At 44.7% G+C, this 21,798-nt stretch overlaps 1 protein-coding gene across 1 annotated transcript in view; it reads left to right on the plus strand.

Annotated features, from left to right (window-relative positions):
• xxylt1 (xyloside xylosyltransferase 1) overlaps positions 1 to 21,798 on the plus strand; it is a 175,292-nt gene that overhangs the window by 14,121 nt on the left and 139,373 nt on the right. Inside the window, exon 2 of the mRNA XM_063044860.1 lies at positions 2,637 to 2,784. Coding sequence (XP_062900930.1) covers positions 2,637 to 2,784 — 148 coding nt within the window. The remainder of the gene's footprint in view (positions 1 to 2,636; positions 2,785 to 21,798) is intronic.

The raw sequence follows: 21,798 nt of genomic DNA on the forward strand, positions 1-21,798 counted from the left end.
AAATTGATTCTGATGGGAGGAGCTGATGTTTCAATCACTGACCAGTTAATCCTGCAAATTGAAATGCTGAAAGCCAGCTAAACATGCCAAGAGTTGTATGCAGGTATCTATTTTTGAACTGCGGAGTAATCGTTGGCATTGTCAGTGGATAGATGCTTAATGTGCTCATATTATATTCATTGCCCTGCTGTTTTAGCAGAAGTATTTACCCTTTTAAAAAAAATCTGCATTTCAAGAGCGAAGAGCTGCCGATGAATCACTCCACAGGGCAGCACAATGGGGCAGCTAGCTGAGCTGCAGCACCGCTCCAGTGACCTGGCTTAATCCCACCTTCTACGCTGTCTGTCTATGTGCAGTTGTGCACATTCTCCCTGTGGTCGTGTCAGCTTACTCGAGCTTTAGTTTCTTCCAGCATCCCAGAGATATAAAGCTGATAGTAATGAATTGGTGACTGTGAATTGTTGCCGGTGTGTATGAATCGTAGAACCCGTGGGAAGTTAGTCAGGAATTTGGGGTGAATAAAATGCCATCAGTGTCAATGGATACTGATAGTTGACGTGGACCGGAGGGTCTGATTTCATGCTGTGTGACTCTATAACTAATTGGAGCTTGTCCTCTGAACGTGTTGAAACTGTATTACAGTTGGGTGACCTCACTTCTGGAGTTAAATACAAAGTTAGGTTGTGCATTGTGCCTTGTACATCTCCCATTAACTTTTGTTTGGCACTCATGTAAAGTGATCTGGGATGTTTTACTTTGTTTGAGGGGCTGTAGCAATGAGGGTTTATTTCTTGGAACCAGGTGCCCAGTATAGAATAGACAAATCCTAACCTGTGGGTAAGGATGCAAATAGTAAGCGAGGCATTTTTTTTGTCATTCTATAAGTTTTGGTGGATCTACTTGGGTGGCAGTGAAAGATAGCAGCTTTCAGTAAAGCTGGTTTGTAATTGGTGGATTTAACTTGACTTACATTGCTGGAAATTGCAGTTTGACTTGGATGTTGCACAGTTAGGCTCCCCGTAAGGCCTGGTCTAATAACTTACAGCTGATCTCCAAGAAGGGTAGCCATCTTGTGAAGGGCCTGTACTTGCTACTGATGATTGTAGCTCAGAATACACATTGTCATATGATGTTTTAACTAACACTATATGCAAAAAAAGTTAACATGTTTGCTAATATTTGACTCAAGGAACTCTTTAAGTGTTTTAGGACCACTTGGAAGGTTCGCTATCTCTTCATTTTTGACCTTCAGACTTACAGTTGAACATGAGCTCTGTAAGTCATTGTAATTTGTCCATTTTGCCTGTGGTGTTTTGGGTGAAGTTTTCAGACTTCATTGACGATCCATTTTATTAGTTCAAGTTATGATGCTTAAAGATTTGTCAAGTTGACAGGGTTATTTGTATCTCATTTTCTTACAACAAGGTCACCCTGAATGCAGATGGATGGTGGGAGGTCATGCAGCCTATTAAGGTTATGCTGGCTGTCGGAGCAATGGCATTAATCCTGCTCCCCCGCATTTCCCTGTAACCTATTCTTTTTTGCATGTGCACGTGCTCCTTGTCTCCACCCTGATCCTCCCACCATCCATCTGCATTCAGGGTGAATTGCAGGCTTAGTCCAGCTGATGGGGGCGATGGGAGGGAACCAGAGCACGCAGGGAAGACACAGGATCACAGGCACACGATGCAAACGCCACACAGAGCACTGGAGAACAGGACTGAACCTTGGTTACTCTGCCACCCTCTTGAGGAAGATTTAATCTCTGTGTAAACAAACGGATAGTCATAAAAACCCTCCTGCGCTGAAACGAGATTTCTGGAATCCCTTTATTCAGACTGGAGGCAGACAGATCAAGCGTGCTGTGATCCCACAATAAGACCATAAATCATGGGAGCAGAATTAAGCCATTTGGCCCATCAAGTTCGCTTCACCACTTGATCATGGCTGATTTATTATCCCTCTCAACCCCATTTTCCTGCTTACTCCCAATAACCCGATGCCATTACATATTAATCAAGTATCTTCACTTTAAATATACCCAATTTCTTGGCCTCCACATCCACTTGTGGCAATGAATTCTATAGTTTCACCACTCTGGCTAAATAAATACCTTCTCATCTCTGTCCTAAAGGATGTCTTTGTATTCTGAGGTAGTGCCCTCTGGTCCTAGGCTCCCCCACGTCCTCTCCCAGTACACTCTTATCTTTGGCTTTCAATATTCAATAGGTTTCAATGTGATACCCCTCCCAAACAAGAGAAAATCTGCAGATGCTGGAAATCTGAGCAGCGCACACAAAATGCTGGAGGAACTCAGCAGGCCAGGCAGCATCTATGGGAAAAAGTACAATTGATGTTTCTGGCCGAAACCCTTCAGCAGGACTCCCACTCCCCCCTCCCCCATTCTTCTCAGCTCAAGTGAGTACAGGCCCAATGTCATTTCCTTACCAATGTTGAACAGTTGGTGTCAAGATGGAGTGATTGGGCGACCACAAGAATTAAGTAGAATTTACAAATGACAGTTCCTTGGGGCCATGAATGTCTTTGGCTAATGATAGTTTCAATATTTCCAGCACTGCTGCTGCCTTCTGTGTAAGTTGTGAAGTTTATAATGAACTGTATATTTTCCCTGACAGGTTTCATTCCATGATGTTGATGCCATGACTCAGAAGTTATTCCCTGTTGTTGAAGCAATGCAGAATCTCTTCAGTGCTGGCTCTGGTGCCTATTACAGTGATTCCATTTTTTTCCTGTCAGTTGCTATGCACAGAATCATGCCAGCAGGTAAATATTTGACTTGTTATCTGAGCAGTGGGTCTGTTGAAATATCTTGGAATCAGTGAATGTTGAATGTTTGCTCTGTTAAATAATTCACATAAGTATCTTCTTCCATAGTGAATTTGGCTCGTACATGTATTAACTTATTTGCAATGTAGCTTTGCATGTCATAAGGAAATATGCTGAAAGTTGACTTTATTCATTGCAGAGATGTGTATTGCAGGTGAGTTCAGTAATTATTGCCTCAGCCTAATTGTTCTAGGGAAGGTGTCACTAAGTCACGGCCTTGAACTGGAACCAACCTGGTGAGCGCAGACCCGTTGGTTTAAACCGGAGATGATTAAGTAATGACGATACATTTCTGAAGTGGAATGGTGTGTGACTGGGCAATCTGCAGGTGGTGCTGTTGCAAAGTGCCTGCTGCCCTTGACCTTGCTGGTACAGCGCACAGGTTGGAGACGAGCTGATGAAGTAATCCTGGTGTTAAATGTTGACTGGCAGCCATCAAGCTGCTAGAATAAGGCATTACACCGCTAGTGATTTGAGGTTCAATTCCTGCAGTTGTCTGTAAGGATTTGGTGTGTTCTCGCCGTAACCACGTGGGTGTCCGCCGGGTGAGTCAGTTTCCTACCGCATTTCAGAGGATTAAAGAGTAAGTTGTAGGCATGCTGTGTTGGGGCCAGAGGCGTGGTGACACTTGTGGCCTATTGCAGCACGTTTGGACTGTGTTTGTATCAAAAACAAACCACGCATTTCACTGGATGTACATGTGACAAATAAAGCTAATCTTTCAGACATCTTTAATCACGTTGGCTGTGGAGGAGCTGAGCACTGATCAGTAGTCATGAGACAGTGTACCCTGGTGCCCTCCTCCTGATCATCAGCCACGCTAGCTTGCAGAAGTCTTTGACATCGTACCACCAACGTGTCACCTGTGGTACCAGAAGAGCTGAAACACTTGATCTCCACCGAGAAGGCTGGTTGTGATGTTACATTCCCGCACTTTGGCAAGTCTGATCAACTGGCTGTACTACTTCTCCTGGTGTACAGGCAGGGACAAGGGGCCGCGGCACCGGTGGTGAGGACTGCCAAGGTATGGATAAGGAGTGTTTACAGGACTGCTTGGAATCGGTGGACTGGACCATAGAAAGTTTCATCTTTGGATCTGGACGAATATGCCACAACCATCACTGGTTTCATCCAGTGCTATGTGAAAGAGGGTGTGCCTTTGAACATACTGGAAGTCCTGGACGAACCTGGAAATTCAGTCTGTTGAGAACCACGTGTGTTATTTACGACTGGCGATTCAGAATCCTTTTAGAAGTTCAGTTATGACCCACGGAAGCCCATTGTGAAAGACAAAGGCAAATCCATCTGCATTTAGTGGCATAATCAGAAGCCTGACACCATAAGACAAAACCTAACAGCACAACTGGTCATGATGCTTCACTCCCCAATGCTTCAAAAGGGAGAATATCGCAACACCCGTGTGAATCCCCACAATATCCGCTGACCCAATGGTCTCTCTCGGTGACCTATGTCGGAGCGTCCTTCAAGAGGGGGAACACTTGCAAGGCATCAGGCCCTGATGTTGTAGCTGGCACTGAAAACCTGTGCTGACCACTGTGGCCAGGGGGTTCAAGGATATCTTCCAACATCTCACTGCTTCAAAAGGGCATCAATTGTGCCAGTGCCCAAGAAGAGCAGCTGCTTCAACCACTGTTACCTTGTTGCACACACATTGACCGGGATGAAGTGCTCTGTGTGGTTGGTCATGGCTGAGATTAACCCCTGCCTCAGCAAGGATCTGGACTTGATGCAATTTGCATCCTGGCACAAGAGGTCTACAGTGGATGCAATCTCACTGGTTTGGACCCCCTAGACAAAAGCTGTTGCTGTTTTATCGACTGTAGCTTGGCATTCAACACAGTCATCCCCTCAGTACTAATCAACAAACATTACAATCTGGCGCTGATTGCTCCCTCTGCAACTGGATTCTCAATATCCTTATCAGAGTCGGTGTGGGTCAGTCGTCATACCTCCTCCTCACTGACAATCAGCAAAGGCGTACCACGAGGATGTGTGCTTAGTTCACTGCTCTAATCCCTCCTCACTCATGCCGCTGCCTATAAATTAGCTGATGACGCTGCTGTTGTTGACAGAATCTCAGATGGGGATGAGGAAGTATGGAAATTCGCTGAATTACCCGACTGACTGGTGTCGCAATAACTAACTTCACAGCCAGTGTCACCAGGACAAACGAATTGAGTGAAGACTTTAGGGGCGATGTGGGTCGGCAGTGGAAATGTTCAGCAACTTCAAGACCCTGAGTCACAAGGGATTCTACAGATGCTGGAAATCTTGGGAAGCACACAACATGCAGGAGAAACTGGATGGATCAGGACTGATAAGTCTTGGCCCAAAATGTTGACAGTTTATTTTCTTCATAGTTGCTGCATGACCAGCTGAGTTTCCCTAGCATTTTGTGTGTTAAGTTCCTGGGATCAACAACTTGGGGGTCAATCCTGGACTCAACACATTGACATGGTCACGAATAAGGCATGCCAGTAGCTATATGTAGATATGTATGTATGTCACCAAAGCTCTGCAAGTATACCACGGGGAGCATTCTGAATGGTTACATGATCACCGAAGGCTTCAATAAACAGGATTGAAAAAGGCTGCAGACCCTGCCAGCTTTATCATGGCACAACATACCTCACCTGCGAGGTCATCTTCAAGAGGTGCCTCGAGAAAGTGGCACCCTCCCCTCCTGAAACTTGCCCACTTCTTGTTACTACCATCAGGGTGGAGGTTCAGGAGCCTGAAAACCCACACAAAATTTTAGAAGATGGACGTTAATGGTTATTGCTGGCTAAATGTGGTTGTTCACGTTCCTTCTGGAATTCAATCCTTGTTCCACTCTGTGCCAAGGCTGTGAACTGGAACTGAGTGGTTTTGATCGACTCTAATCTAGGCATGTTTGAGCAGATTAACATGGAACTGGATAGCACTGTGAATGGTATCTTCGACTACTTCGCTGATGGTGGAGTGGTAACCGGCAGATTGGATTTGTTACCGCTTTGCTAGTAGCAGGATGCACTTGGGCAATTGTCCTTATTGTTGTATCAATGCCAGTATCGTTGCTGTACTGGAACAGCCTGGCTAAAGGCAGGGCTTGTTCTGGAGCACAAGTGTTCAGTCCTCAAAGCTGTTTCTTAATGTCACATGAACTTGAACAGCCACGTTTAGCCAGCAATGCCAAGTGGTTATCTCGGACAAAATCTACTGGCTCAGTGCCTTTAGCACTGGCGACCTGTCACTATTGAGAATGAAGATGTTCTTTGAGACTAGACTTTTGGTATTGGCACTCCTGATTTAAATGTGGCAGGGCCGCAGTTTTAATGATCTATTGTTTGTGAGATTGATTAGGACATGAGCAGGCAGATTAACAAGGTCAGGTAGTTTATCCTTTTCATCCACCAGCTACTGTAGACCTAATCAAACAGTTACATTAATTAGCTCTGTGATAGTTTGGTCTGTGGTTGTGCTTACCCAAGCCGCTCCTAGTGTTGAACTTTGAAGTCTGTCATTGAGGGCGCATTCTTCCAAATGTTGTAAAGCGTGGAGAGACATTGATTCACCACTCTGAGGTAGGAGTGTAGGTAGCTATTAGGGGGAGGTTTCTTTACCCATATTTCGCTCGATGTAGTAGGTCATCATAGTGTCTGAGTTCCATGTTGCAGATTCCCAGGGCTGTGCTTTTCTCAGCAGTGGTTGAGAACACTGCTGTGAACCCTACTTCTCTTCTTTCACTGCAGTCCCAGCAACCAGCACATTTTCCCTATTTATTACCTCCGTTCCATCTCTGTGAAGCCTGAAGGCGCACACTCAGCGATTCAGGAACAGCTTCTTCCCCTCTGCCATCCGATTCCTGAATGGACATTGAAGCTTTGGACACTACCTCACTTTTTTTTTAATATTTCTGTTTTTGAATGTTTTTTTTAAACTATTCAATATACGTAATTGATTTGCTTGTTTATTATTATGTTTTATTGTATTTATTATTATTATTTTCTCTCTCTGCTAGATTATGTCTTGTGTTGAACTGCTGCTGCTAAGTTAACAAATTTCATGTCACATGCCGGTGATAATAAACCTGATTCTGATTCTGTGCCTCTCCCTCCCACTAATGCTGAGAATATGATTGACCAGTTTGTATAGTAGGTTGCTAGTTGATTCTCATCATTGTTTTGCATCACTGATGGAGCTGTATAGCCCTCTGATCATTGATTTCAGCACACTAAGACTAGAACTTTGTTTTCTTTCCTGTAAGTGGTGATGTAAGTTGGGGTCCAGGCTTGATGCTTGGGATTAGAAATTCTATGGGAGCACTGCTGGGTAAGGAGGAAATTTTCCACTTGCCTCAGAGTCACTCGAGTTTGCTCTTCAGTGTTGCCATCTGCCCTGTATTGAATTGATTATGTTCAATGGAATATCGACTGTACTTTTTCAAAATTGGTGCTTTCACACAGCAACTTCTAGGAATCACTAGAGTTGCTCCTGGTGTTGTAAAACAATTCTGGTACACACCAGGCTCCACAATTGTTACTTTAAATTTTGGATAGTATTTATTAAATTTTCATCTTTGATTTCAGTATTTTTTCGCATTTATTTTCATTTGGTGTACTCAATCATCTCCCATCAATAATGTAACACATCGTCAAATTTCATTTCCTCCATATATTTTTATTGCTACTTGTCCTTTCCTTTATTCTTTCCTTAAATTTTACTCATTTGTAACATTGTCCAGCCCATTGAAGCATCTTAGACCTGCAGTCTGAATGGGCTGTTTTCTATTTCTTAAAGTTGCCAATGTTATTGATAACTTGTGCATTTTGCTAAGACCTGGGATCAGGTGGCTTCATCTGTGTCTTGTCCAGACAATGAGGCAGATAAAATGCAATGTAGACCACTCTGTTTACGCCTGTGCATGGCTTCAGATTTCCTTGGATTATCCAGTAGTGGAAAAGTCTTATCTATGTGCACAGAGATATAACTAGGGTGCCTGAAACTCTTGAACAGTACTGTAGTAATTGCACTCTACTGCTGCTGCACAAAAAAACAAATTTCATGACGTGTGAGTGATGAGAACTTGATTCTGATATGAGTCTGTATTGTGGACTGAGATTGGGAAGGGGCCAGGGAGTGGGGACTCCTGATTGGGAAAAGGGGAAGGGAGAAGGGAGGGAGCAGGAAGCACCAGAGTTGCATTCTGTAATCAAGTCAAGTCGCTTTTATTGTCATTTCAACCATGGTGCTATCTGGAACAACACAAAACTACACTAGGTTACGTGAAACAACACAGAACTACATTAGACTTCAGGCCTACACAGGACTACATAAAGTGCACAAAACAGTGCAAGACAGTACAATAATTAATAAACAAGACAATAGGCACAGTAAAGAACAAATTACAATATAATAAATGAAAACAATGTTTTAGAAGGAATTGAGCAAAAATTGCAAAGGGATTGGAGTGGTGTTCAGGTGTGTGTGTGTGTGTGTGTGTGTGTTGGTGCCAGACTAGACTCTGGGTATTGAGGAGTCTGATGGCTTGGGGGAAGAAACTGTTGCACAGTCTGGTCGTGAGAGCCTGAATGCTTCGGTGCCTTTTGCCAGATGGCAGGAGGGAGAAGAGTTTATATGAGGGGTGCGTGGGGTCCTTCATAATGCTGCTTTTTTTTTTTTACGGATGCAGCATGTGATGCAAATGTGTGTAATGACGGGAAGAGAGACCCCGATGATCCCTTCAGCTGACCTCACTATCTGTTGCAGGGTCTTGCGATCTGAGACGGTGCAATTTCTGAACCAGGCAGTAATGGAGCTGCTCAGGATACTCTTGATACAACCTCTGTAGAATGTGGTGAGGATGGGGGGTGGAAGATGGGCTTTTCTCAGCCTTCACACAAAGTAGAGACGCTGCTGGGCTTTCTTTGCTATGGAGCTGGTGTTGAAGGACCAGGTGAGATTCTCCGCCAGGTGTACACCAAGAAATTTGGTGCTCTTAATGATTTCTACAGAGGAGTTGTCGATGTTCAGTGGAGAGTGGGCACTCTGTGTCCTCCTGAATTCAACAACCATCTCTTTTGTTTTGTTGACATTCAGAGATAGGTTGTTGCTCTGCACCAGTCCGTTAGCCGCTGCACCTCCTCTCTGTATGCTGACTCATCGTTCTTGCTGATGAGACCCACCACGGTCGTGTCATCAGCGAACTTGATGATGTGGTTCGAGCTGTGTGTTGCAGCACAGTCGTGGGTCAGCAGAGTGAACAGCAGTGGACTGAGCACACAGCCCTGGGGGGCCCCCGTGCTCAGTGTGATGGTGTTGGAGATGCTGCTCCCGATCCGGACTGACTGAGGTCTCCCAGTCAGGAAGTCTAGGATCCAGTTGCAGAGGGAGGTGTTCAGGCCCAGTAGGCTCAGCTTTCCAATCAGTGTCTGAGGAATGATTGTGTTGAATGCTGAACTGAAGTCTATGAACAGCATTCAAATGTATGTGTCTTTTTTGATCAATAAACCAATTGTTTGGAATAAGTTGACCTTGCCTGGTGTCTCAGGGCTGGATGTATCTGCACCCATGGCACCTGACCCCGCAGCACTCCTTTTCTGCCACCTGTCCCCCTGGCACTCCTTTTCTACCGCCTGTCCCCCGGCACTCCTTTTCTACCGCCTGTCTCCCCGGCACTCCTTTTCTACCGCCTGTCCCCCTGGCACTCCTTTTCTACCGCCTGTCTCCCCGGCACTCCTTTTCTGCCGCCTGTCCCCCGGCACTCCTTTTCTACCGCCTGTCCCCCTGGCACTCCTTTTCTACCGCCTGTCCCACTGGCACTCCTTTTCTGCCGCCTGTCCCCCGGCACTCCTTTTCTGCCGCTTGTCCCCCGGCACTCCTTTTCTGCCGCTTGTCCCCCGGCATTCCTTTTCTACCGCCTGTCCCCCCGGCATTCCTTTTCTACCGCCTGTCCCCCGGCACTCCTTTTCTGCCGCCTGTCCCCCTGGCACTCCTTTTCTGCCGCCTGTCCCCTCGGCACTCCTTTTCTGCCGCCTGTCCCACATTCCTTCCACAAGACTCTGCCCTTGCCATTCACAACATCCTTTCCTCCCATCCACTCCACATTGACAAATACAGTACTGTGTAAAAGTCTTGGGCGCCTGGGGGTGGGGTGTGTGTGTTTGTGTTTGTGTCTGTGTCTAAGACTTTTGCACTACGGTACATATAAAGGGAAGAGGTGAAACGTGGATGAAGACAAGTTTTTAGCTGAGCAACCTATACAAAATTCTGAATGAACTCAGCAGGTCAGGCAGCACCTATGGAAGTGAATAAACAGTTGAAGTTTCAGGCTGAGAGCTTCCATCAGGACTGGAAAGGAAGGGGGAAGATGTCCGATGTGGGGGAGAGGAAGGAAGACAAGCGGGAGAGTGATTGGAGAAGCCAGGTGGGTCGGGGGGGGGGGGTGTTGGAGTAATAAGCTGGGAGGTGATAGGTGGAAAGGGTGATCGGCTGGTGAAGAAAGAATCTGATAGGAGAGGTGGTTGTGTCACGGGAGAAAGGGAAGAATTACCAGGTTTACCAGGCAGAGGTGATGGGCAGGGGAGGAGAAGAGGGAAGAAGAGTTGGGCCAGAACGGGAATTGATGAAGAGGGAGGGGGGAGTGGAAAATTACTGGAAGTTGGAGAAATAATTTGACATGCCATCAGGTTGGAGGCTACCCAGATGGAACATGAGGTGCTGCTACTCCAACCTGAGAGTAGCCTCATTGTGGTAAAAGAGGAAACCATGAACCAACATGTTGCAATGGGAATGGGGACTGGAATTAAAATGGTTGACTCAGAGAAATTCTGCTTTTTGCGGATGGAGCAAAGACACTTGAGGAAGTGGTTCTCCAATCGATGTCGGGTCTCACCATTGTGGAGGAGGCCATATTGAGACCATTCAATACTGTAGATGACCCCAGCAGATTCACAGATGAAGTGTTGCTTCAGTTGGAAGGACAGTTTTGGGCCCTGAATGAAGGTGAGAGAGGAGGTGAATAGGCAGGTGTAGTACACCTCCATGAAGAGGTAAGTGCCAGGAGGGAGTTTGGTGGGGAGGGACAAATGGGCAAGAAAATCACAGATCCCTGTGGAGAGTGGAAGGAGGTAAAGATGTGTTTATTGGTAGGATCCCATTGAAGATGGCAGAAGCTAAGTAGAATGATATTTGGATGCAGAGGCTCATGGGTTGGTAAGTGAGGACAAGAGGAATTCAATCTGTGTTAAGGCGGCAGGAAGATGAAGTGAGGGCAGATGTCTAGCAAATGGAGATGTGGGGGAGATCAGCATCAATGGTGGAGGAAAGGAAACCTTGTTCTTTGTAGAAGGAGGACATCTCTGGTGTTCTGGAAAGGAAAGCCCCATCCTGGGAACAGATGTGGCAAAGATGAAGGAACTGAGAAAAGGAATGGCATTTTTATAGGAGACAGGATGGAAAGAGGTATCGTCAAGAGGCTGCACAGTGCAAGAATAATCGAACTGTTTTTGTAATACCTTTTCACAAAAATATTAAAAAGGTTCTGCATTTTTTTCGGAGGCTAACACAAATCTTTAAAGTAAAGGCATGATTTAAATGCAAAACCTCACTGGATCGTTCTACAGAAAATTCATCAAGAACTAGAAAAATCAGGCAGAATTTTAGAACATTTAAAATTAAGCTTAAAACTTAGCTTATGTGGATATGGCATGATGATATATTGCACTGATTATGATGTGCATCGGAATTGTCTGGGAACTGTCACAACTGTTGATGGGAGTTATTGGTCGCTCAAGATGCTGAGCTTTCTTTGCAGTGTTTAGCAGGTGTTGGGCAATGATTTTTTTTCCCTGCAGTGTTTCTGCAGCCATAGCTTTGGGCCAAAACTGATGGAAGTAAGAGTTTCGCAATACTATGTCTACTGTTCATCTGTACCCATCATGCTTTGAGTAATGTGGGCATCATTGCAGACTCTCACTTGTGCCCTGATCCGAGGGTGTCAGTGAGGTATTGCACTTGTTTCTCTGACAGATTAGGTTGTTGGTTATGATAGGGTTGTGTTCCAAACATTTCCCTAATGGGAGGGCGTCACTGGAGTTGGCTTTCCTTATTCCTGTTTCAGTCACTTTTTTGGGGAGAGATTCTGACCCTGCCTTTGGATTCAGCATTTTACTGATTTGTTTTTAAAGAGATTGCATAGCTTTCACCTAGTTCTTTGAGCTGTCTCTTTCCTGCCTCACAGTGTCATATTGGAGCTTCTGAGTTCCTATGCCACAATTGATAGTATGGAATTAAAGTCTGTCAATGTTGGAGCTGGCAGTGTTACAACTTCTTTCTTTCTTTCTTTTTAAATCTTTTTATTGAGTAAGTATACAAAAAAGGTAAGCCATATAAACATTAATACAATGTTAAAGTATAATAAAATTCCAAAAGATAACAATACCAAAAAGAAAATACTACAAACAATGTAATTTAAGCATAATACAACTTCATAAAACAGGTAGTGTGGAAAACCTCAGCAGGTCAAGCAGCATCTGTAGTAAGAGCAACAATTATCTGTTTCTCCTCTGACAACCAAGGAAGGAAAAGAGTTACTATAGGCAGTAGAGACAATGTAGGAGGGCTGTGGATGGTATAAAGGGAAGAGACTGGCTCGGAAAGGAGCACAGAGATGATCAGTCCTGATTTGGATAGTTAGACTGAGTTATCTAATGCTGGAGAAATCGGTGTAGAGTCCTGAACCTTACCCAGTCAGCAGGCCGTGCAATATTGGAATCTGATTTATTGTTGTAACTTGTACTGAAGTACAGTGAAAAGCTTCTTGATGCTGTTCATACAGAGCGTTTCATTACTCATTACAAGAGTGAATTGAGGTGGTACAATGTAAGAAAGTGCTAGAGTGCTGATGAAAGTGTAAATGTTACAAAGAAAGTATAATACAGGTAGGCAAGAAGATGCAAAGTCAAAACGAGATAGATTGTGAAGTCAAAGCATAACAATGGGTAAATGTTCTTGAGCTGGCTGGTATGTGCTTTCAGGCCTTTTGCATCTTCTGCCCAATGGGAGGTACTAGAAAAAAGTGGCCAGGGTGGGTAGGTTCTTTGATTATGCTGGCTGCTTTACATAAGTTTTAAGAAGTGTAGACAGAGTCCATGGAGGGAAGGCTGGTTTCTGTGACATGCTGTGCTATTTCCACAATTCTCTGCAGTTCCCAGTGGCCATGGGCACAGCAGTTGCCATTCTAAGCTGTGATGCTGCCAGATACGATGCTTTCTATGATGCCTCAGTTAAAAATTGATGAGCTTTCTTAACCAGGGCACCAACTGGTAGCATCAAGACAGGCTATTGGTAGTGTTCACTCCTGGGAACTTGAAGCTTTCTAACTCTCAACCTCAGCACTATTGATGTAAAGAGGAGCATGTGTACCAGCCTCCCTTCCTAAAGTCAATGACCAACTCTTTTGTTTTGCTGACACTGAAAGAAACATTGTTGTCATGACTTGAAATGACTTGTTTACTTGAAATTATTGGATTGAAGGCAGAGCTGTAGTCAATAAATAATAGTCTAACATAGGTGCCTTTAGTATACAGATGCTTCCACTATGAGTGTACGCTAAGGAGATGGCATCTGCTATAGACCTGTTTAAGTGGTAGGCAAATTTAAGTGAGTCGAGGTTGTCTGGGAGGCTGGAGTAAATGCGTGCCACAGCAAACCTCTTGATGTTTATGTCAGTGCCGCTAGGCAGAAGACCCTAAGGCTGTTACCTTAGTTTTGTTGGGTACTGGGATGATAGTGCTCTTCTTAAAGCAGGTGGGGAACTCAGAATGAAGCAAAGAGAGGTTGATGTTTGCAGATACTGATGTTTGCACCCACTGATCTCTGTGGGTGATCGGCTGGCAGAGGGGGTATTATTGCACAGCATTACAGCTGTAACAACACATTAAACAGATTAACGGCTACATTCTTTCACCTTATCAGAGATCTACCCTGTGTTCCACCCTTTGCTTTTCCCTGCTGGGGTAGCTCTAGTACTTCAGCAACCACATCAAGTTTACAGCGTCTGGGTCTAGTAGCAAAGGGGTCCAAGAACGTGGTAACCAGACTCTGCCAAATGGGCATTCTCTTAATGCAACTGATAATGGGTTTCTTTTCAGAACATTGATCAGTATGAAATTCACAATTTGTGAGCCACCTGCTTTTCCCCTTGTTTTTTCCCATATCCATAATAATGTTTATTTTTTTTACATCTCCGCATTTCAGAGACGTAAAACACTTTTGAGTTACAATTCTGAGCCTTCAGTGTTCCAGCTGAAGTCGACCTGCTGCTCTTGCCACATTCTGTCATTGCTTTGGCACGTTAGTAAGAGTAGTCTGCCACCATCAAATCCTTTGCATGCAGGATTAACAAATGTCACTATATGCAGATTCCCTCAGTGTCAAACAAAATCCTGCCTTGGAAATTATTGGCCACAGATTCTATTCCAAAAACGGAATCCCAAAACTCCTTCACAGTTGCACAGTGGGATTACCTGCATACCTGCTCTGCTTGGATTAAAGGAGGAATTACCTCCAATAGTTTTTAAAATGTATGTTTCCTTGTTGTTTGCCGAAAATAACTGGCTTAGTTTTAAGAACCTCTAAGTACAGTAATTGCAATTTGTGGAAATGTCAAAATGATTATTTGAACCTTGTAAGAAGGAGTGAATGTACTGAGTTGTTTTGGAAACTAACAGGATCACGGAAAATTAATTCTCACTGCATTTAATTTTTTGCTGGAAATTCCTCATCTTTGGCACTGGTGTGACTTGTTGGAGTGAATTGCATTGGAATCAAACAGAAACATGAACATGTTTTCTCTGCTCTGTAATATATGAATAGTTCAAGAAATGATTTCAAAGTAGTTATCCTGCAACACTGAAGAAAAATTTACCATTTATGTAAAAGCTCTTTTCAGCTTGAATTGGTGATTGGATAATACTGTATGATTAGATTCTATGTAGGTATCAAGAAAGTTTTTAAAAATCGCACACTATTTAAAGTTGCAAACACGAGGAAATCTGCAGATGCTGGAATTTCAAGCTACACTCATAAAAGTTGCTGGTGAATGCAGCAGACCAGGCAGCATCTCTAGGAAGAGGTACAGTCGACGTTTTGGGCCGAGGCCCTTCGTCAGGACTAACTAAAAGAAGAGCTAGTAAGAGATTTGAGAGTGGGAGGGGGAGATCCAAAATGATAGGAGAAGACAGGAGGGGGAGGGATGGAGCCAAGAGCTGGACAGTTGATTGGCAAAAGTGATATGAGAGGATCATGGGACGGGAAGCCCAGGGAGAAAGAAAAGGGGGGGAGGAGCCTAGAGGATGGGCAAGGGGTATAGTGAGAGGGACAGAGGGAGAAAAAGGAGAGAGAGGAAAAGAATATAATAAATAATGGATGGGGTACAAAGGGGAGGTGGGCCATTAACGGAAGTTAGAGAAGTCAATGTTCATGCCATCAGGTTGGAGGCTACCCAGATGGAATATAAGGTGTTGTTTCCTCCAACCTGAGTGTGGCTTCATCTTGACGGTAGAGGAGGCGATGGATAGACATGTCAGAATGGGAATGGGACGTAGAATTAAAATGTGTGGCTAGTGGGATTTCCTGCTTTCTCTGGCGGACAGAGTGTAGGTGTTCAGCGAACCAGTCTCCCAGTCTGCGCCGGGTCTCACCAATATATAGAAGGCTACATCGGGAGCACCGGACGCAGTATATCACCCCAGCCGACTCACAGGTGAAGTGTCGCCTCACCTGGAAGGACTGTCTGGGGCCCTGAATGGTAGTGAGCGAGGAAGTGTAAGGGCATGTGTAGCACTTGTTCCTCTTACAAGAATAAGTGCCGGGAGGGAGATCGGTGGGGAGGGATGGGGGGAACGAATGGACAAGGGAGTTACGTAGGAAGCGATCCCTGCGGAAAGCAGGGGTGGGGGGAGGGAAAGACGTGCTTAGTAGTGGGATCCTGTCAGAGGTGGTGGAAGTTACAGAGAATTATATGTTGGACCTGGAGGCTGGTGGGGTGGTAGGTGAGGACCAGGGGAACCCTATTCCTAGTGGGGTGGCAGGAGGACGGGGTGAGAGCAGATGTGCGTGAAATAGGAGAGATGCATTTGAGAGCAGAGTTGATGGTGGAGGAAGGGAAGCCCCTTTCTTCAAAAAAGGAGGACATCTCCCTCGTCCTGGAATGAAAAGCCTCATCCAGAGAGCAGATGCGGCGGAGACGGAGGAATTGCGAGAAGGGGATGGCATTTTTGCAAGAGACAGGGTGAGAAGAGGAATAGTCCAGATAGCTGTGACAGTCCGTAGGCTTATAGTAGACATCAGTAGATAAGCTGTCTCCAGAGATAGAGACAGAAAGATCTAGAAAGGGGAGGGAGGTGTCGGAAATGGACCAGGTAAACTAGAGGGCAGGGTGAAAGTTGAAGGTAAAGTTAATGAAGTCAACGAGCTCAGCATGCGTGCAGGAAGCAGCGCCAATGCAGTCATTGATGTAGCGAAGGAAAAGTGGGGAACAGATACCACTATAGGTTTGGAACATGGATCGTTCCACAAAGCCAACAAAAAGGCAGGCATAACTGGGACCCATGATGACCTTATTGACTTTTTTTAAAGAAAGGGGCTTCCCTTCCTCCACCATCAACTCTGCTCTTAAACGCATCTCTCCCATTTCACGCACATCTGCTGTCACCCCATCCTCCCGCTACCCCACTAGGAATAGGGTTCCCCTGGTCCTCACCTACCACCCCACCAGCCTCTGGGTCCAACATATAATTCTCTGTAACTTCCGCCACCTCCAACGGGATCCCACCACTAAGCACATCGTTCCCTCCCCCCTCTCCCTGCTTTCCACAGGGATCGCTCCCTACGCAACTCCCTTGTCCATTCGTTCCCCCCATCCCTCCCCACTGATCTCCCTCCTGGCACTTATCCTTGTAAGTGGAACAAGTGCTACACATGCCCTTATGCTTCCTCCCTTACCACCATTCAGGGCCCCAGACAGTCCTTCCAGGAGAGGCGACACTTCACCTGTGAGTCAGCTGGGGTGATATACTGTGTCCAGTGCTCCCGATGTGGTCTTCTATATATTGGCGAGACCCGGTGCAGACTGGGAGACTGCTTTGCTGAACACCTACGCTCTGTCTGCCAGAGAAAGCAGGATCTCCCAGTGGCCACACATTTTAATTCCATGTCCCATTCCCATTCTGATATGTCTATCCACGGCCTCCTCTACTGTAAAGATGAAGCCACACTCAGGTTGGAGGAACAACACCTCATATTCCGTCTAGGTATCCTCCAACCTGATGGCATGAACATTGACTTCTCTAACTTCCGTTAATGCCCCTCCTCCCCCTCATACCTCATCCGTTATTTTTTATATATTCTTTTTCTCCCTCTGTCACTGTCCTCCTTGCCCATCCTCTGGGCTTCCCCCTCCCCCTTTCTTTCTCCCTAGGCCTCCTGTCCCATGATCCTCTCATATCCCTTTTGCCAATCACCTGTCCAGCTCTTGGCTCCATCCCTCCCCCTCCTGTCTTCTCCTATCATTTTGGATCTCCCCCCTCCCCCTCCCACTTTCAAATCTCTTACTAGCTCTTCTTTCAGTTAGTCCTGACGAAGGGACTCGGCCGGAAATGTCGACTGTACCTCTTCCTAAAGATGCTGCCTGGCCTGCTGCGTTCACCAGCAACTTTTATGCGTGCTACTATTTAAAGTTGAGTGGTTTCTGTCAAGTTCAGATGTAGGTGTCCTGTAATAATATCACTACTTTTTCAATGGATGTCATAAATCTGTGTGGAGTGAGTCAATTCTAATGTTCAAAGAATTATTGCATTCACTTTTTTTTCTGAAAACTTGTGGCCTCTTTTACTGTCGTTTATGCTGTTTATGTATTATCTGCTCATTCGGGTCTGTGTTAATCCAGTGGCTGAAGCTATCAACCACTCCACCAGTTACCAAGCAATGATCACTGCTGGACAACAGTGGACATCATCTGTTACCCCAACAAAAAATCTGTTTCCCACTGAACACCACACAGGATGCTAGAGGAACTCAGCAGGCCAGACGGCATCTGTGGAAAAGAGTAAACGTTTGACATTTTGGGCCAAAACCCTCCATCAGGACCAAAACGTTGACTGTTTACTTGTTTCCATAGATGCTGCTGGCCTGCTGAATTCCTCCAGCATTTTGAGTGTGTTGCTTTTGATTTCCAAAATCTACAGATTTTCTTGTATTTGTGCTATTTCCTGTTTGTGAACTGATTTTCAATCATATCAGTGTATTCTCCCCAAACCCATGTCTTAAATTTTGCTTGCAAATTTCCTCTGCAGGACATTATCAAAGGCCTTCTGGAAATCCAAATATACCACACCTACTGGTTCTTCTTTGTCTACTTTACCGGTTGCACCCTCTATAGACTCCATCTGATTTGTGAAACACTGTCTTCCTCTCTTAAAGCCACGTTGACATTGTGCAATCCTGTTGATGTTTCACGGTGTCCTGTATTCACTTCCCTCCTTTGTCTTTATTAATCTTTGTTGTTTTTACCTGTTTGTAGGTTTTACAGTTTTCTTTCTTGTTCCTTGTAAATTACTCTCATACGTGTGAGTTATTGTTTTAAATTCTGTATTCGGACATTGTCAAACTCATTACTGGGTAGAGTGGTTGGGCCATATGGTATGGGTGAATTTTTAGAAGATGTGTAAAAACATGAAGGAGAGAAGTTATGTTCTTGTGCTTGAATGAAGTAGAGTTAGAGGCCACTTGGGTAGAATGTTAACAGATGTGTGGACTATATGTAATTCAGCATTGTACACATTTTAATCTCAAAGTAAGTCTCTTTAAGATGTGGTCAATAACTTGAATATTACCATTTTTATGATGTATTCTTTCATGGTGTTGGACAATATTTTCTATTAATTGAACTAGAAGATTCATTTTTAATGATTGATCCTTCAGTTTTATTTGTGTATCACTGAATTGCTTTTCTAACACAACCTGTTGATTGGAGAATATGCAGCTTTTTCATTGATATGTAACATTATTGTTTTCAGAAAGATTAGTGGAAGAATGAGATTTTATTGAAAGTTAAGGGCCAATTGAAGAGAATTTCAGAATCTTGATAATTGCTGCTTATAAAAGATAGAAAGCGCATATATATCCACTGTCATATTCCCTTGAGTGGGAGGAACAGGACGGAACAGGAGCAGGCTGTTTTGCACACTGTTTGGCTACCTGTCTGCACGTGATCTCTACCCCTCTGTAGTGGCTACTTGAGCAAACCAACACGCTTAGAAACTAAGCATGGGATGGGAATTAATCCTATATGAATGCTTTCTTTCAATCCAAAAACAAGTTTCTAAACTCAAGAATGTATTTAGTCCTTTGTTAAGAAAATAGCAAAACAGACAATCTTGAAACGGTAAAATGAATGAAACTAGCAATATAACAAAATGAAGTGTATTAAATGTATTTAAGCTTTCTTCAATGTAATTCAGCTATTTTAAATGTAATTGAGCAGTTTTTAAGTAGTCAATAAAAAAAGATATTACCCAGCTTACTCCCCTGCTCCAACTCTAAAATCTAACTGCACTTCCAAAGACAAAAGCAGGAATATGCAACTAAAACTCTTTGCTTCTACCACACCCCCACCCACGCAACCAGAAGAAGAAGAAAGCCCTTAACTCCGAGTGGAGTCATCGGGACGCCGTCGTGTTGGTGTTTTTTAGCAGGCTTTCTTATTTTTACGAGGCTGAGTTGCTAACTTGATGCTCAACCCAGCACGGATGGAAAGCATGCAAGGGAGCCAGCTGGATTCGAACTCGGGAGCCTTCGCTCCGAAGTCTGGCGCTGATGCTGCTATGCCACCAGCCGGCTCACCGATGCAACTAGTTACCATAATAAACGGAAGAAATGCACAGCACAAAATACAATGCAGGTATAAAATAGATACCTGGCTTCTGCACCCTCCATCTCTTCCCCCGCACACCCCCCCACCGTATGTTCCCATACCTTCTAAATACAACTGAAGTGTAACTATCAGGTCTTCTCCAACATCACCTCTGTCAGCACATTTTAGGCATCTACCATTACCTGGGTAACAAAGAACTTTCCCTGCACATCTCCTTTAAAATTTTCCCATCTTAAACTTCTCCAGTAGTTGGCATTCCTACCCTGAGAGGACATCACTGACCATCTACCGTAGCTGTGCCTCATGAACCTCTGCCAGGTCTCTCTTCAGCCTCGAACGTGCCAGAGAAAACAATCGCGGTTTGCCAGCCTCACTTTAGAGCTAATCACCAGTAATCCAGGCAGCAGCTTGGTGAACTAATTCTGCACCTTCTATAAAACCTCCACATCTTTCCTGTAACGGGGTGACCAAAACTGTACACAGCTGCAACATGACTTCCTGCCTCTAAAACAGGGGTCCCCAACCTTTTTTGCACTGTGGACCGCCCGACCGGCGGGGGGGGGGGGGGGCGGTGTTGCCAATGGACAAGAATAGCAGTCAAATATGCTGGGTTTACCCCGAGAAAGACTACAATGACCATGAAGCCTTGCGCGGGCACCAGTGCGCATGCATGTACAATTTTTTTCCACAAATCGTTTATGGTGATTCTTTTTGGTGGGGAGGGGGGAGTGGGTGTTAATCACGACTGGAATACAGATGATAATTAGCTAATACACTCAATTTCGTTTCTAAAAGGGTTTATCTAACGAATTTAATATTAAACACACAGCCCATATTTTCCTCGCATGAATATAGTGATAAGTCAATTATCAGGGGAGGACAGGGGAGCTTGAAGTAAGTGTTGAACGAACTTCCAGTAGAAATGGTCGAGGCAATTTCGATATTATCATTTAAAGAAAAATTGGATAGGTATATGGACAGGAAAGGAATGGAGGGTTATGGGCTGAGTGCAGGTCGGTAGGACTAGGTGAGAGTAGCGTTCAGCACGGACTAGAAGGGCAGAGATGGCCTGTTTCCGTGCTGTAATTGTTACATAGTTATATAAGTCAATAGCATCATAACATTTTAAGTAACGTTTGGATATTAAACACACGGCACATATTTTCCCCGTATGACCATATAAAATCATTGCAACACACCAATATCGCTGAAACAGTGGGAGCCCTGGGATTGTTTTCCTGCAACAAGACGGTCCCATCGAGGGGTGATGGGAGACAGCGATACTCGAAAGGGGTTCCTTATGTCCAGTCTATTCCGCAATTTAGTTTTCATTGCATTCATTGCAGAGATATGTTGGAAATGGAAGCAACGTTTTCAGTGCTTTCGTGGCTATCTCAGGATATTTAGCCTTGACTTTGATCCAGAATGCCGGCAGAGATGTTATGTCAAACATACTTTTCAGCCCGCCGTCATTTGCAAGCTCGAGGAGTTGATCTTCTTCCCGTGCTGAAATGGATGACGCGCGGGTAATGACCTCGCATGCGTAATGGCTCAACAGTGGGTATGACAGGGAAAGAGGAAAGGTGCAGCTGACTCCTATCGCCAAATCATATGGTTTCCTCGCAGCCCGGTAGCGCATGCTCTGTGGCCCGGTACCGGTCCGCGACCCGGTGGTTGGGGACCGCTGCTCTAAAATTCACTGTCCTGACTGATGAAAGCAAGCAAGCCATGCTTATTTTATCTTAGCTGCTCCTGTTGCCACTTTCAGGGAGCTGTGGACTTGGATCACAGGATTCCCCTGTACATTAATGTTTCCAAGAGTATTGCTATTTACTCTCTACTTTCTCCTTGCGTTTGATCTCCCAAGTGCAACATCTCCATCTGCCACTTCTCCATCCATATCCGCAACTGATTCGTATCATAGTGTACCATTTGGCAACTGTATCATCTTGTTGACAATATCAGATAACAAGTTGTGTTGTGTCATCTGTAGGTTTTTAAGTATCAATCCAAAT

This window comes from Mobula hypostoma, chromosome 4 (assembly GCF_963921235.1).
Source record: "Mobula hypostoma chromosome 4, sMobHyp1.1, whole genome shotgun sequence".
NCBI classification, from domain to species: Eukaryota; Metazoa; Chordata; class Chondrichthyes; order Myliobatiformes; family Myliobatidae; genus Mobula; species Mobula hypostoma.